This window comes from Hypomesus nipponensis, chromosome 13 (assembly GCF_054491055.1).
Source record: "Hypomesus nipponensis isolate SF chromosome 13, ASM5449105v1, whole genome shotgun sequence".
Classification (NCBI taxonomy): domain Eukaryota; kingdom Metazoa; phylum Chordata; class Actinopteri; order Osmeriformes; family Osmeridae; genus Hypomesus; species Hypomesus nipponensis.
The window spans coordinates 6,463,920-6,477,748 of record NC_140373.1 but is presented as its reverse complement, the minus strand read 5'-3'; the positions used below and the strand labels follow the sequence as shown (position 1 = coordinate 6,477,748).

Sequence of the window (13,829 nt, the reverse complement as noted above, 5' to 3'; positions counted from 1 at the left end):
TTCTCTGGGTACAGGACGTTCTCATCACCCTCCACCACTTCCTCCACTTCCTCCACTTCCTCCACTTCCTCCACTTCCTCCACTTCCTCCACTTCCTCCACTTCCTCCAATTCCTCCAATTCCTCCACTTCCTCCACTTCCTCCACTTCCTCCAATTCCTCTGGGGGCTCCACAGCACTCTCAAACGAGGCGGTGAGATCCATGAAGCTGTTAGCGCTGGTTGTCTTGGCAACCAGGCCTCCCAGCCCCCTATCCGTCTCTGGGGCAGTAGTGGGGGGGAGAAGAGGGAGGGGAGTGAGATGAGCAGCATGCTGGTCCTTTGTCCCCGCGGCAACAACACAAAGGGCTGCTTGAGCCTCGGGCTCCTCCAGCTCCCTTCGCTCCCCGTTTAGCTGTGCTACAGCGGCAGCATGCTCCCTCTCCTCCTCCTCCTCCTCCTTCTCCTCCTTCTCCTCTCTCTCCCTCTCCTCAGCTTCATTCAAGGAACTAAGCAGGCTTGAAACCAGGCCATTTTGTGTCTTGGAGGCAGAGACAGTCAGGGAGTCAGCCGGGGGTCCAGACACACACACAGACCCCTTCTGGAGCTGGGTCTCTCTCTCTGGCTCAGGGGGGGTGGGAGTGGTGGTGTCACAGCTCTGCTTCCTCCTCACTCCGCCTCCATTGCCCCCCCAGCCTCCCAGCCCCTCAGCCCCTGAGATGAGGCCCCCCTGCTGCAGCCTGATGGCCTGCTGGATGTCTGCTAGCAGGTCCTCCTGCTCCGTTGCAGAGTGGAAGCTGTAGATGTCCGTGTCCGACCCCGAGCTGGCCCGCGGCCCTTCCTCTCCGGGGCTTTTCGCCGTGGTGGCTCCTGCCTTCCCGCTCTCCTCCCGGGCCGCGGCGACACGGCCGCTGCCGTGTTCCGCCGCCTCCGTGTCCGACTGGCCCAGCTCGTCCGCTGAGAGGTCTGGGGTCTTGCACAGGGAGTGAGCGCTGTCCAGCTCGTCCTGCTGGGAAATCAGAACGTCCTCCCTGGACCCCCCCATGGAGCCCCCTCCCTTCCCCTTGGACTGGTTCTTCCGCTTACGAATGGAGAACACGGACGACTTGGACTCGGATTTGTTTTTCTTCTTGGTCCCTCCGTCCCCTCCTCCTTTGCCATGCCTGCCGTGGGATTTCTTCCCCGCTCCTCCTCCTCCCTTCTTTGTGCTCTCCGCCTCGCGGAGCCCCGGAGCGTCGTCCGCGGCAACGGTGTTTCCATCCCCCGCTGCCGCGGCCTTCCTCTGCTTTGCCTCCTGGTTCCCCATGATGCTTCTCCTCCTCCGGCAGCACCCCCGCTTGCCTCTCAAGCCATGCCTGGAACAGATGCTCCAGTGTGGGCCTCGTCTGCTTCCTGCTCCCTGCTGCTGCTGGTGGTGCTGGTGGTGGTTGTTGTTGTGCTGAACAGAGAGTCCTCCGTTATGCTGGCTTTCCGATGACGATGGCAGCAGCGCTGATGTTGACAATGATGCAGGGGAGACGTTCGACGACGGTAGCAACCGCGCCTGCACGCTCGCTTTCCTCCTCCTCCTCCTCCTCCTGCTTTTGCTCTCTCTCCGTGACTGCCCCTCTGCGTCAGTGTCTCTCTCTCTCTGCTCTGCTGGCTCGGCCCCCCGTCTGCATAATAGGCTGACGCAGACGCGTCCCTCCGGGGCATGCTCAGCAGAGCTCTCTGCCTGGCTGCTCAGTGCGCCTGTGCAGGGCTGGGAGAGGGGATGGGGCTGGGGCTGGAGCAGGCAGGACTGGGAGAGGGGATGGGGCTGGAGCAGGCAAGACTGGGAGAGGGGATTGGGCTGGAGCAGGCAGGACTGGGAGAGGGGATGGGGCTGGAGCAGGCAAGACTGGGAGAGGGGATTGGGCTGGAGCAGGCAGGACTGGGAGAGGGGATGGGGCTGGAGCAGGCAAGACTGGGAGAGGGGATGGGGCTGGAGCAGGCAGGACTGGGAGAGGGGATGGGGTTGGGGCAGGCAGGACTGGGATAGGGGATGGGGCTGGAGCAGGCAGGACTGGGAGAGGGGATGGGGTTGGGGCAAACTGGGCTGGGAGAGGGGATGGGGCTGGGGCTGGAGCAGGGAATGGTGCTGGATATGATGATTTGGCCACGTTTCGTGTAGCAGTGTCTTGGTCTGAAACGGGGTCTGATATCTCTCATCTCTATGGTTGTCATGTAGCTGTTGGCAGAGGAAGTAAGGCTGAAGGGAGGAGAGGCTGATGAAGGTCCTCTTCCTGTTTAGGTCCCTGTCCAGACAGCCCCAGCTGGCCAGAGCCCCAGGCTCAACTCTGAAGGGGGCTCTGACAATGCTCTCCAGGACAGCATGCACCTGGCTATCCAATGTGTGGATGGTCTGCATCCTCTTCTCCAGAACCCGGTCAAGGGAATCTTTGAACTGAAAACAAAATGTCTTCAGCTGAAGAGAACTATGCAATTTAGTTATAGAGATATTATAGTAAAATAACGTTGTTTTTGTTCCATATTGCTTAATCCAGACAGAAAGCACAATCCTAACACAGGGACTGGATTATGAACAAGCACATTCAATTCTTTGTAACAAACTATTTGGTCGTTTCAATTTATTTTGTGATTCATCCACGCACAAAATGGGTACAAGATATTTTTAATTTCTTCTTAAATCGCCCAATGTAGGCTGTGATTCACAGATGCATAGCATATGGAGATGGGTTCTCCAAAGATTTTACTAAGAGGCTTTGTGTTAATCCAACACATTTCCTCACAAGATCATGGAGCAGTCATCCTAGGTTTCTGTTGAGAACAGGTCTCATCGTAATAGCCTATACATGCCTCACAACTGTTACTTTTTTTACAGTTTTAACGTGTCGGTTTACTGCTTGATTTTTTTTACTTAATGAATGAAGTAAAAAAAAAATGAATCAGGAAGCGTTAATTTGTTGGCGATTTCTAGGAAATGTGTAAAGAGGTGTTTATTTACAACAAATTGCATTGTTCAATACTCACTCTACGCTCTTTGAGGTTTGCGTCCACCAATGCTACACCATAGTCCAGCCGTCACAATTATTGATTTAGGTGGATTCGTCTCACCTGTGTAAATTTGACAGCTTGATTGAGTCAAGGACAACAGCCTGGCTATCATTGGCAGCATTAATGTACTACTCTAATAATGACTCATGTAAATCTTTATGGTTGGTTATACATACGTTACTGTGTCAATCTCAAAATAAAGTTGAGAGCAAAATGAAAGCCTGGGTGATTCTCCCAAACATATACAATATTGCTCCCTAGTGGCTGCTCGGTAGAATGCATATTGAGCGTTCCCGTCTTTTTCTTCTTCTTTGGGTTCTGGTTGGCGGACCGCATCCAACAGTAAGGTGCCACCATAGGCGCCGATACCGTAGGTGCTCCGGAGCTCGAGCACCCACGGAAAGTACAGAGCACCCACGTGTGCCAGACTGCCAGTAGGCTACATTCATTTAAAATTAAACATTTTAGGTCTGTGCGTCCGTGAGCACCCACGGAGGAAAACATAAATCGGTGCCTATGACTGCAACCTTACTGTTCTGCTGGAGGGTGAGGCCATTCACGGGCGACCAGCATGACATACTCCTCCACAACCCAGTGTCCTTAAGAGACCCAACTGATACCCTCAACACCCAGTCCCACCACTCCACTAAATTCCTAACCACGTCCAACCTCTCTGACTTTCTCATACAACCTTTCCCTGCCTACCCCGGTCTATCATTCACTCACAAGTGTATGTGGGTGTGTGTGCGTGTGTGTGTGTGTATGTGTGTGTCTGTGTGTGTGTGTGTGTGTGTGTGGAGACCCACAGAATAGGAATAATCTTAAACTTCACTGTATGAAACTTTATTATTCGTGATACATGAATGGTTACAATAATGGTTTGTCACCACTATGTGCCTTCAAAAGTGAATGGAAAATGAAGTGTACTTCAATACTGTGTACTGAACATGCACTTAGTGTTTAATGTGATGAAATCAAGAAAAAAAGAAATATATATATATACTAATTCTACACATAATTAGTTCTAGCTGAGTAACACATATCAGTAACACCAATCCAAAAAATTCTGCAAATGAGATTATGCACAAAAACATTGTCTGAAAGGATCTGACAAATTCTGGTGTAAAATGTAAGTGTTGGGAGTGAACTTTGAACATCCAATACAATATAACGTGTCAAAGTAAACAAAACAGGCTTCTGGGTGATCTCAAACCCCATGTTGGGTGACACCAGTTACTATATTTAACAGTCATGTCACCTTGAGTTAAACACCACACATTTACCTGTACATGGTAATACTTTACATACAGTTGTGTATTTAATCTACTCAACTCTATATTTCTACACACCTGCCTAGTCTTCCAATACTTCTTTCTACAAGAGGAACTCCACATTCTCACAGATCTCGAGAAATGAGCAGATAAACACAAAATACATTAATTAAACATAAACATTAACTTCCCTCACATCAATGGAAAACCGTCTAGTTTGGTTTTTCTGGCATTGATATAATAAAACTGTATTTGAGCAACTGTTCAGTAGGAAAGCACCTACAAGCCAGTTTTGTCTGTCCTCTGGTCTGTGACTGGTGGTGTTGTGGCTTCTTCACCACTAGGTAGAGCTGTTCCCTCACATCAAGTCGCTCCAAACCATTTCCTGATGAGGAATGGTCAAGGACACCCGTTTTGTAAGCAGTTACTGTCATAGACAAATTACTTAAATATTAGTCGTATGAAATCCCCAAAAGATACTTATGAATAATCAAATACTATTGAACCATAGTCAATATCTTAATGGTAAAAATATATTCAATGATCTACATTTTACTTTATTGCAATTTAACTGATACATAAAAACATGAGAAAATCTCAAGGACACATTTTGGATTTACAAAGTAATATGACAATCATTTTATATAAACATAAAACCGCATACATAAACATCTATTTATGATTATCCACACTTGTTTTCCCATGTAAATATCACCTGATACAGTCAATGTACTAAGCAGCTGAACTGTTTTGTGCTCACAACACTCACAGACTCACTGTAGGCAACATCGACAGACCACAACAATGCTCAGCACATTTGTAAATTAACCACCACACATGCACACAAAATAGCCACATTTTTCTTCAGATACAACAGGAAGAACATTTCTGGCTCACCTCTTCAATCATGGTGGTGGACTAACAAGTAGTGTTTACACTCAAGTCCTTGTGTTGAGGCCAATAAAAGAGTAGCACTGAAGACCTTTCAAACATAGTGCACCTTTACAATACTCCTCATAAACAATGACTCCCATCTGTCATTGTTCCTTGATCAGGCTGTCTCAGCCTGAAAGGCAGATGTGTGTGAGTTGTTGTGATCAATGTGAATGTGCGTGGGCATCTATGTGCATGTGTGCACTAACAAACCAGGCTCAGAACAATAGACTGCTCTGTTCGACAACTATTTCCTGTTAAAAAACACACATCAGTCTTTCTCAATCTCTCCGCATCTTAAACACCTCCTCTGTCCACATGAGTCTCCAACGGAGGAGTTAACCCATCTACACTGGACGTGCCTGCCTCAATGTTCCACTGTAGAGGAGGCAGAATGTAGAACCCATCCGCTCCTGCCTACGACTGTCACAGTACAGGGAAGCATTCATCGTCATTCTTCGGTCATCAATCTTTTTTGGTCGTTTAGTCTGTGACAACACTGAAATATGTTCTATAGACAACGACCAGACTAGCCCCTCTCCAAAAACTACAATACCCATCAACCCGCCTCCTTTTACTTCTTCTACAGAGGGTCTTTCTTGCGGTAGGCGGCAACTGGCTGCCTCTGCTGGAACTGAGGTTTGTTCCTTTTGCTCTTGTCATCCCACTGGCACATGAGGATCTGCTTGAAGGTGTCCCGGAAGGTCTTATTGCAGAGGGCATAGCACATGGGGTTGACGGTGCTGTTGACATAGCACAACCAGTAGCCCAGCGCCCACAGGGCCTCGGGAATACAATCAGTGCAGAAGGTATTGACCAGCACCATGATGTTGTAGGGAGTCCAGGTGATGATGAATGCAAACAAGATGGCACTGAGAGTCTGAGCAGCCTTCTTCTCCTTCACCACCGAGGTCTTTTTCTTGTTGTTCTGGCTCTTGGTCTTGGAGGCACAGCGCTTGGCCACAGCCGCATCCTTGATGGAGACGGCGACCGATGAGGCAGACTTCAAGGTGCCGCCCCCCTCACTGGACGAGGCTTTGGCGCCGTCTGTGGATGTATTTGATTGGATAGAGGTCTGGTGTTCTCTCCGCCCTTTGGACGACGCCCTTTTCCCATCCCCCTGTGGTCGGAGAGGGTCAGACTCCAACGCTTCTCTCTCCTCTGGTGAGGTCTTCTGGGAGTCCTCCCCTGATCCTGCCTTACCTGGCAGGTCCACCACAATAGAGTAGATAGCCCTGGGCTCCGCCCCATCTTCGTCCTCAGACTCCGATTGGTCCATGGACGCGCCTGCATCATTGTTGTTATAGCTGTCGCTGCTACTGTGTTCCGGTTCGCCGGTTGCCGTGGTGACTGTGGCCTTCTTGGACCGACCCCGTAACGGCAGCCAGAAACAGAAGCGCCTCGTCCCCGGCCTGGCCTTGTTGCCTCCCGGGCCTCCTCTCTGAGCCGGCTTGTTGAGTTCATAGCTGCTGCAGCTCCTGGAGCTTCCTGTCTTGGGGACCATGGGTGCGGTCTCTCCCTGGCCTCCACCCTGGCCTCCCTCCTGGCTACCCCTCTGGCTCCCTCCCTGGCTCCCGTGATCTTTGCCCTGGTTGCCAGACCCCCGCAGCCCCGCCAGGTCCTTGGCCCGGTTCTCTGTCTCCTGGTAGATCCTCCAGTACAGGACAGTTATGATGGTGACAGGCAGGTAGAAGGCTGCGATGGCAGTGCAGAAGGTGATGATGGGCTCTGTCAGGAACTGGATGTAGCATTCCCCAGGCCCCACCGTCCGGTCCCCAACAAAGTACTGCCAGAACAGGATGGCCGGGGCCCAGAGGACGAAGGAGATGGACCAGGCCAGGGCGATCATGGTCATGGCACGCTTGGTGGTCCTCTTGGCACGGTAGGTCAGCGGTCGAGTCACAGAGAAATACCTGCGGGTGGAGGAGTAGGAGAACCCTTTAACAGACATTTGTACTTTTCATTTTTAAGTCATTATTTTGACCTTAATTTGACAACTATGAAACAGGAACAGTTTTCCCTTTAATCCTGTCTGCTTTAGACTTGGTATCAGTACACTGACAGTGCACTGATTGAACATTATTCCAAACCCAACAGATGAGATGGGTGTCTATCTACCTGTCAAAGCTGATGACCAGCAGGTTCATGACGGAGGCGTTGCTGGCCACATAGTCGATGGCCAACCACAGGTCACACACCACAGGCCCCAGAGGCCAGTAACCCATGATGATGTAGGTGGTGTACAGGTTCATGGACAGAGTACCGATGGTCAGGTCGGCAAAAGCCAGACTCAATAAGTAGTAGTTGTTGACCGTCTTCAGCTGCTTGTTGATCTTGAACGACACCAGCACCAGAATGTTGCCAACCACTGTTACCAGGGAGAGTGAACCAGTGAGGAAGACAATGATGATAACCTGCAATACTGTGTGACCCCCCAGGGGGTCGTAGGTCACCGTGGGGATGAGGACAGTTCCGTTAGAGGTGCCGCCCAGTGTTAGGTTGGTAAAGTGGGAGGAGTCATTGGACAGACTTTGGTCCACGGGATGAGCCCACTGGCTACCGCCGACAGACAAGACTGCAGAATCAGCGTAAGCCCCGCCCACTAAAGTACTGTCCCCGTAAGCTCCGCCCATAATGGCGGTGTCGGGGTGGGCTCTCATTCCCGGGGAACTGTTTGACAAGTAGAGGCTGGGGTCGGAGGCAGAGCTGGAGTTGAGGGTCATGATGGCAGCAGGGCATATTCTAGAAACAGACCTGAAAGAGCAGAAGAAAGATCAGTAAAAAGAAATGCTGATTTCCAGTCATGCATCACTTTCTCTTAAAACATGAAATGAAACACCTGGGATTATTCTGTTCATTACCAAGGTTGAGAATAGCCTGTCACAAGTAAAGTATAGTTCACTTCATTTCACTTCATAGATAAAAGATAAAAGTAAAGATTTTAAAAAGGTTATTGCACATATATTTCCAGTTGTTTGACATCATGTCAGGTTGTATTAATGGCATTGTTCCAATGAGAGGAGAAAGAACTGTTTGGATTGGAATCAATCAGAGGACATGGTGTTATACAGTTACAACACTGTATGTACATGTTGGCCTTATTTATGAGCTTTCTACGTGAAACAATAGACTTAGAAAAGTGTACACATCTCTCCCACTCCTCTACTACTTCATTAGCACATAAAGAACAGAGGTCAAGAAAGAGTTGAGTTAAAAGTGTGTGTCTGAGTGTGTGTCTGAGTGTTGAGTTCGACCTCTGGATAGATTTCAGAGCCAAAAGATGAAGTCTCTGTGGTAAATGTCATGGCTTGGCCTCCCAGTTCTGCTGACTAAAGGTAGACTATAAAAACGATTCCTTCAGTGATACACTCAAGGCCTGCCTGCCAAGAGCACATCCCTGATATCAAACCATGGTCCAACTGTCCCATTCCAGAGAAAGGGAGATCGAGAGAGCAAGGAATAGGGAGAGAGAGGAGAGGGCGAAGAAGAGAGGTAGAAAAGTCAGGTGAGATGTAGGGAGTCAGGTGGCTGAGCGGTTAGGGAAGCGGGCAAGTAATCTGAAGGTTGCCAGTTTGATTTCCGGCCGTGCAAAATGACATTGTGTCCTTGGGCAAGGCACTTCACCCTACTTGCCTCGGGGAGAATGTCCCTGTACTTACTGTAAGTCGCTCTGGATAAGAGCGTCTGCTAAATATCTAAATGTAAATGTAAAACAAGAGATCAGGACTAGAGAAGGGAAAGAGTGGGGAGAGACTAAGAAAAAGAAAAAGAGAGAGACTGTATGTGGCAACTACTCTCTGTATATATCACTACAGAGATGATCATCTACTTAGCCTTTGCCGAGGCTAACTGAGAGTGAAGTCATAGCGCTGCATCCTCACTGCCAACTACTTCCTACCCTCTGTGTGACCCTGGGAAAGGATGGGGGCAGGGTTGGCACAGCCAGGAGCATAGAGGCGGCACTGAGAGATTTGTGCAGTTCCTATAGGCTGAGCCCAACACAGCCAAATTGCTGTTCCAAAGGGAATCTGTCGGGTTAAGTTGAGGGAAACTGAATAGGAGTAGGCAACAATGTTGGCATATGCAGCTTACAGATATTCATACTTATGAATTTCAAAAAAAGTTGCCATGACTATTCATAGGGTCTGATTTCATTGTGATCCTTTGCTGTTGTGTTATTGTACCTGCTCATCTCCTAATAAATGTTGTCACAGATAAAACCATGTCATGACTGATGACGTTGTTGACATTGGGTCAGATTTCAGGCTAGTAGCAGCAAGGCCCACCTGAGGAGAGCTGCCCTAGTGCATCGTGGGTAAGCCTGGCAGTGAGGTTCTCACCTGTCATCGGGCTTGGCCACCGCGTCGCCATGGAAACCAGCCAAGAAAAAGGCACGAGGCAACCACGGGGTCCCTGAGTCCCTGCTTGTTCCTCTGACCTTGCCCTCACTCCAGCCCTCCATCGCTCACTCCAGCCCTCCTATTGATGGACGCCATCTGGACAGCACCAGCTGAGCCGCAACAATCCTAGATACCTCCCTTTCTCCCTCTCCCCCTCTTTCCATCGCTCCTTCTCTGCCCTTCTATTCTTCCCTCTTTCCCTGACAACACTGTCACTCCTGTAAGACACGTTGAAATGATACGAGCATTTAACACGTTTTATTGCTGAACCTCTGCTTCGCCACAGTGTTCAACCCCAATACCCTATCTGATGGACAGAAACAAAAGCCCCCCCTCCCCTCTTTCCATTCACTCATCTTTCCATGTTCCTCTTCTCGCTCCTTCCTCTCATCTTTCTCTCCTCTCTCTGGTGTGTAATTGATCACAATCAGAGTTGACGTGGCTGCTGGGAGCACAGGGAGATGTGTAATTACCTTGTAGTCAGCCCGGCGGGACGCCATCCCTTCCACTTCCCCAGCACACACACACACACACACACTCTAACCACAAAGGAGCAAAATGACACCAATGTCACCAGGCAGATTCTATCTAGATCGGCATAACACGTGTTACTCTTCTCTCCCTCCTGTCAATCTTCGGTCCATCTCTCCTGACCTCTCATTCTCTCTTTCTCCTTTCATGTCAGTTATATCTAAATACCTCCACCCTTACCTCCTGTCACTCGTCTGAAGGTTGGTTGTCTCTCTATCACTCCATTTTTTGCCATGGCAGACTTCCCACCATGAAGATTAGTGTCAGACATAGTGACAGCTTCAAGTTCCATCTCACTTCAAAGGATCAAGGTGTTACTTTCAAAATACACATTGACACACTCAGACAGATACACAAACACACACATACATTGCAAGCATGCTTCTACGCACCCACACACCTTCTGAAGACCACTAACATAGTTAGACAGGCCTGTCTTCTATGACTGTGTCATTGTTGTTGTTTTGACACAGAGAGCTGGTAGTAGTATTTCTATAGCCCAACATCTTAAAAAGGCTTAGACAAATTTATGGAGGAGAGAGATAGAGAGACAGAGAGAAAAGGAGAGGGACAGACAGAAAGAGAGAGAGAGAGAGAGAGAGAGAGAGAGAGAGAGAGAGAGAGAGAGAGAGAGAGAGAGAGAGAGAGAGAGAGAGAGAGAGAGAGAGGTCTTTTTCTGGTTCTGTTCCTCTCTTTAGCTTCCTCTGAGACACACCAGACTGCACTGGCAATTCAATTCCCCCTTCCAAACAAACTGGTCTACGGGCCCAGTTCTACTGTTTATCTACCAGGGGCAGCATGCATTGGGTTGTAATATAAGGCACATCACATTTATGTGATTTTACTCTCTCTTTTGCTCATTCTCACTCTCTCTCTCTCTCTCTCTCTCTCTCTCTCTCTCTCTCTCTCTCTCTCTCTCTCTCTCTCTCTCTCTCTCACTCTCTCTCCCCTTAGCCTCTCTCTCTTTCTATGTCTCTTTCTCTATTAGCCAGCTCATATAGTGTGAGAGAGAAAGAGCAGAAAAAAGACTAATGTCAACAGGCAGCAGTTTGAAATCCTCTCCATTTATTTCTAAAAGCTGAAAGTGTTTGTGAAAACATCCAGCTGGTGTGTTGAATCTCAAGCTGCAGAGACAGGAGCCAGCGCTGAGGGACTACTGTAAGTATGGCGAACGTGAAGAAAAAACCCATTATGTTTTGGAAGGGCATTATGCTTCACTATGAGTTCTCCTCATATAATTAAATTAGCGGAAGCAGTGGGGTGTCCACATTTGAAAGCTGTTTTGTTCCATTGATGTTTTTGACACTTACATTACGTAAGGCAAAGCCATTTTAGTTTCAGAAGCTCAGCCTACCTCAACAGTTGTAGTCGGAGAACATCTAATGTCAAAAATGTCACGAGTCATAAATCACCAGTCATGAATAATACAGGCAATGTGTATCAATACAATCCAAGGCATTTAGAAATATAATTTTAAAAAGTCAATTCATTCCCTCAATTGTAGGTCAGAGCAGTTCATCTTTGATGCTCCACTTTGTCAGTATGATCCTGTTAAAGTATACCTTGGAATAAAGTGTGTTGTACCTGTCTCAAAACGTAAAACTCTCCACTTAGAGCAATTGCAGATCCATTATGATGGATTTTAAATGGCCACACCATCAACTCTGTTAGTGAAGCAGGTGATACCCCATCTGTGAGTGCTGTAGAAAAATAAAATAAAACCGAACAATAAACTCTTCAAAGTGTACAATCAATAGACATTTATCTACCTGCTAAAACATGGCACATTGATATTTTGTTTTCACCTTGAACTGTCTTTGTTTACCCAACAAATCACAATGCAAGATAAGTCACTTGTAAAGGCCAACTTGTATTCATTGTTCAAACTGGAATAATGTATTCAGATTTATATTCAGAGTTCTGACATTACGGCCAACACAGCCTGTGTTAGCCATATTTGACCAAGGCTAAAGTGACAGCAGCTCTGGGCCCAGTGAGAGCACAAAGACAGGTTGAGAGCATGACTGCAGATCGGTGACTAAGGCTGGCTACAGATGCTGAAACAGAAGTGACAGTTAACATTCTCCTCATATCTTCAGGAACATTGTTATTCCCATCTCCCACCCCTCTGTCCTGATGTGACCTGCACGCTCTCAGTCCTCATCAGCTCAGGTTAAGCTGAATCTCCCCCACCCAGCTGGTCCCAGACGCATAACTTTTAATTGTGACAGGAACAGGCCGAATATAATTCTTAAATGAATTACAATCCATCCAGAGGATGGACAGGGCCGTGAGACTAACCTCCCTGCAGAACGTCAGTAACAACCACCCCAGGGCTCCAGCCATCAATATGACAAATCTGCTGTCTTCTCTCCTCCAATCAGTTGCATGCATTTATGAAGGCTTGCGGGGGAAGGGGCCTTGTGCCCTGGTCTGAAATTGGCTTTGCGGGTCAGCTGTCTGAGGGAGGGAGGATGTGCACATCTGCACGTAGGTAGGTGGGCTGTGTGGCCAAATAGATGATAAAAGGGACTCAGTCGAGCAACAACGCTTCCCTCGAACACTGCATTATTTCTGACACTGATCCAGGGCAAGCTTTTTCATCCGAGCCTGATGGAATATGAGGAAGACCTTTCATACTGGGAGGGGAAGAGGGGAGGAAGAGGGAAGAGAAGCAGCTCATAGTCAAACTGCAGGTATAGCCCCTAGAGGAACCTAACTGAATGACGAGGTAAGGTTGATAGTTCAGATCCTGCTGTAAAGGTCAGACTGAGCCACTTCAATGGTTGTTTCCAATTAACATGCAGTCTGGTGGGTCTCTGGATAATGATGGCAATTTCCTCTTCGTTGGACTGGCCTCTGTAGCATGTATATGGAGAGCACTCAGTGTGTCATGTCTGCACTGAAGACAGCAGTCAGCAAGAAGTCAGAACAAACTGACAGTTTATACAAACTGTCCTTGGTATTGATTCGGCCTTTTTGAAGTAATTGTAGGATATTTCCCTCCCAAAGCAAACCTTGACCCTCAGCATCATGACACATGAAAAAGAGCTCTGAATGAGAAATCATGGTATAGTGTTTCAACTGTCATTCATGACATTTCTTGACAGAGTCCTAGACAGGGTCTAATCTGAAGTTTGGAGGCTTTCTGCCAAAAACCATTACAACCCCATCATGGAGGGTCAAATGTTCTTTCACCCATGGCAATAATGTTCACCAATATCAATCTGTCTATCGATCTGAAACAGTTTGCTCCAGCCAGACCAGCATCATAGAGAATCGAAATGACAGACAGGCATGGAAAGTCCATTGCTCTAAATATTAATTATTTGTAGATTATTGATATTGTGTGTCATAAAAAGCTTGAATAATGCTATTGGGCCTTGAGTGTACTACTTTAGCCTGTGTTACTCTCACTCTGAACATAATATCAAGACTCTTCACACTTAACTGCATTACAGAACATTCAGTCATCTTGCTTAACCTGTGCATAATCATAGGGATGCTCTCAAACTGCTACCTACTTTGCATATGGTCCAGGTAATAAAGCCTTTGTTCCATAAAATATGCACGCGTGGACAACAAAACGACCGGCTTCAAAAGAAAAGGAGGTGTTTTATCACAGGAGTGGGGTGATTTATATTTTCAATTATGCATGAAAATGATGCACCATAACACAAC

General features: G+C 47.8%; 2 protein-coding genes across 2 annotated transcripts in view; both read right to left on the bottom strand.

Moving 5' to 3' along the window:
• The window catches only part of fmn2b (formin 2b), a 43,482-nt gene extending 41,956 nt beyond the window's left edge, over positions 1 to 1,526 (bottom strand). Inside the window, exon 1 of the mRNA XM_084670452.1 lies at positions 93 to 1,526. Within this exon, the coding sequence (XP_084526578.1) occupies positions 93 to 1,283 (1,191 nt within the window). The 5' untranslated portion in view covers positions 1,284 to 1,526. The remainder of the gene's footprint in view (positions 1 to 92) is intronic.
• A 4,274-nt stretch (positions 1,527 to 5,800) lies between these two features.
• Positions 5,801 to 7,940, bottom strand: chrm3b (cholinergic receptor, muscarinic 3b). Its single transcript, XM_084669957.1, has 2 exons — positions 7,336 to 7,940; positions 5,801 to 7,130 (listed from the first exon to the last, which is right to left on the bottom strand). The coding sequence occupies exons 1-2, from the start codon at positions 7,938 to 7,940 to the stop codon at positions 5,801 to 5,803; spliced, it is 1,935 nt and encodes a 644-aa protein (XP_084526083.1).
• Positions 7,941 to 13,829: the final 5,889 nt, after the last annotated feature.

Excerpts from the sequence above, each read along its gene's own strand:
- chrm3b (XM_084669957.1), bottom strand. The coding sequence starts at position 7,940 with ATGACCCTCAACTCCAGCTCTGCCTCCGACCCCAGCCTCTACTTGTCA. Across the intron at positions 7,131-7,335 it reads CTGGTCATCAGCTTTGACAG|GTATTTCTCTGTGACTCGAC; the intron begins GTAGATAGACAC and ends CTCCACCCGCAG.